The following is a 1,506-nucleotide window of genomic DNA, read 5'->3' as shown; positions in this document are numbered from 1 at the left end:
AAGCGGGGATGTGGGCCAGAACTGGCGCAAGAAGGAAGCAAGTAAGGAGCAAAGGAGGGAGAGTTTGAGTTAGAGAGGGAGGTACTGATCTTGGTAGGAGCTGGCGAGTGAAGAAGAGAGTGAAGAAGGGAAGTGGAAAGCTATTTAGGGATACAGCTGAGGAGGGAACACAAAAACAAATCCACAGTTCTAAAGGTTTTCGCGCTCAGTAGAAGTTACTACTTCTCTGTTCCTAAACCATAAGGTTTTATACTATTAGCCTATTTGAAGGAAAAATGAGAGTTGAACAAGACCATTTAGTACCTGAGGAAGAGGAAAGAATCAGATAGTTAGATGGATTATGGCCAACTACTTGCTTTTATAATGCTACTTCAAAAGTAATTTACGTGGACTCACTACCATCTACACTAGGCCATTTTCTCTTAAATGTCTCCAGCACCTAGATTTGGAAATGCTTCCTTATACATGCAATTCAAGACTCCACCAGAGGGAGATGGAGTTGCTGGAAGAAGAAAAGTGGGTGAGGACAGAGAATTACAGTCCAGAAGTAAGCTTTAAAAAGAACAACTCATTTAACTAGGAATATGTCTACATACACACATTTTCAAAGAGAAAACAGGAGAACTTTGTTGATGCCAGGAATCAAATACACCACCATTTGCACCCAATACCAGCTTCCCTGCTATGGAAGACAGACAAAAATTTGATAGGAAAACTTAATTGTGTTCATGAATGTAATTGTATACACACAGAGATACACATATATGCAAATGTATACACATGCATACATGTGGTATACATGTATATAATATATATACACATGCACACACATATATACATACATATGTAAATGTACATACATACATATATGGCTTGGACAGAAATTGATTAATTTTCTCCAAGTCCCGTGGATTTGGGCTCACCTCAAATTTTGCTGCAATCAGAAAAGCAGTGGAACCAAGGAGTTGTAACTTGTCCTTCTTGCATATTTCCTTCATAAGGTAGTGATCTACCAGCTTCACTGCCAAGTACAGGGTCTCATGACTCATCTCAAAGCTCATCTGGAGGAATACACAAACAAGGCAGGAATTTGAGTGTTGTCCAACTCCAAAGGCATATCCAGATGATCTAACTACCTGGTCTGTGGTATTGAGGACGCTCTAACTACAAGACCTAGCCAGCTGAAACTGCTCTGAGTGCAAGAAATGCTTCAGCTAGGTGCCTGGCTGTATCTCTAGTGCCTCTGAGGACCCTGGCAATACCTATCCCTACACATTTGGGTAAATGACAAATCTTACATCAGAGGGAGATGCTCTGCCTTCTCTATGAGCACCTTGGGTGAATACATCCTCTCTCTTTCACCTCCAAAACTTAGATTCTTGCTCTCCGCATTTGCTACGTTATAGTGTAAACCCTTGGAGAAGGCAATGGCACCCCATTCCAGTACTCTTGCCTGGAAAATCCCATGGATGGAGGAGCCTGGTGGGCTGCAGTCCATGGGGTCAC

The 1,506-nt window shown here is 41.8% G+C and overlaps 1 protein-coding gene across 1 annotated transcript in view; it reads right to left on the bottom strand.

The window, feature by feature from the left end:
• LOC104998598 (G2/mitotic-specific cyclin-B3-like) overlaps window positions 1–1,506 on the bottom strand; it is a 45,750-nt gene that overhangs the window by 2,713 nt on the left and 41,531 nt on the right. The window contains exon 6 of the mRNA XM_010853855.1: window positions 865–1,061. Coding sequence (XP_010852157.1) covers window positions 865–1,061 — 197 coding nt within the window. The remainder of the gene's footprint in view (window positions 1–864; window positions 1,062–1,506) is intronic.

The sequence above is a fragment of the Bison bison genome, unplaced genomic scaffold, assembly GCF_000754665.1.
Source record: "Bison bison bison isolate TAMUID 2011002044 unplaced genomic scaffold, Bison_UMD1.0 scf7180017864331, whole genome shotgun sequence".
Classification (NCBI taxonomy): Eukaryota; Metazoa; Chordata; class Mammalia; order Artiodactyla; family Bovidae; genus Bison; species Bison bison.
The sequence above is the reverse complement of the archived record's forward strand: the minus strand, read 5'-3'. Positions and strand labels throughout refer to the sequence as shown.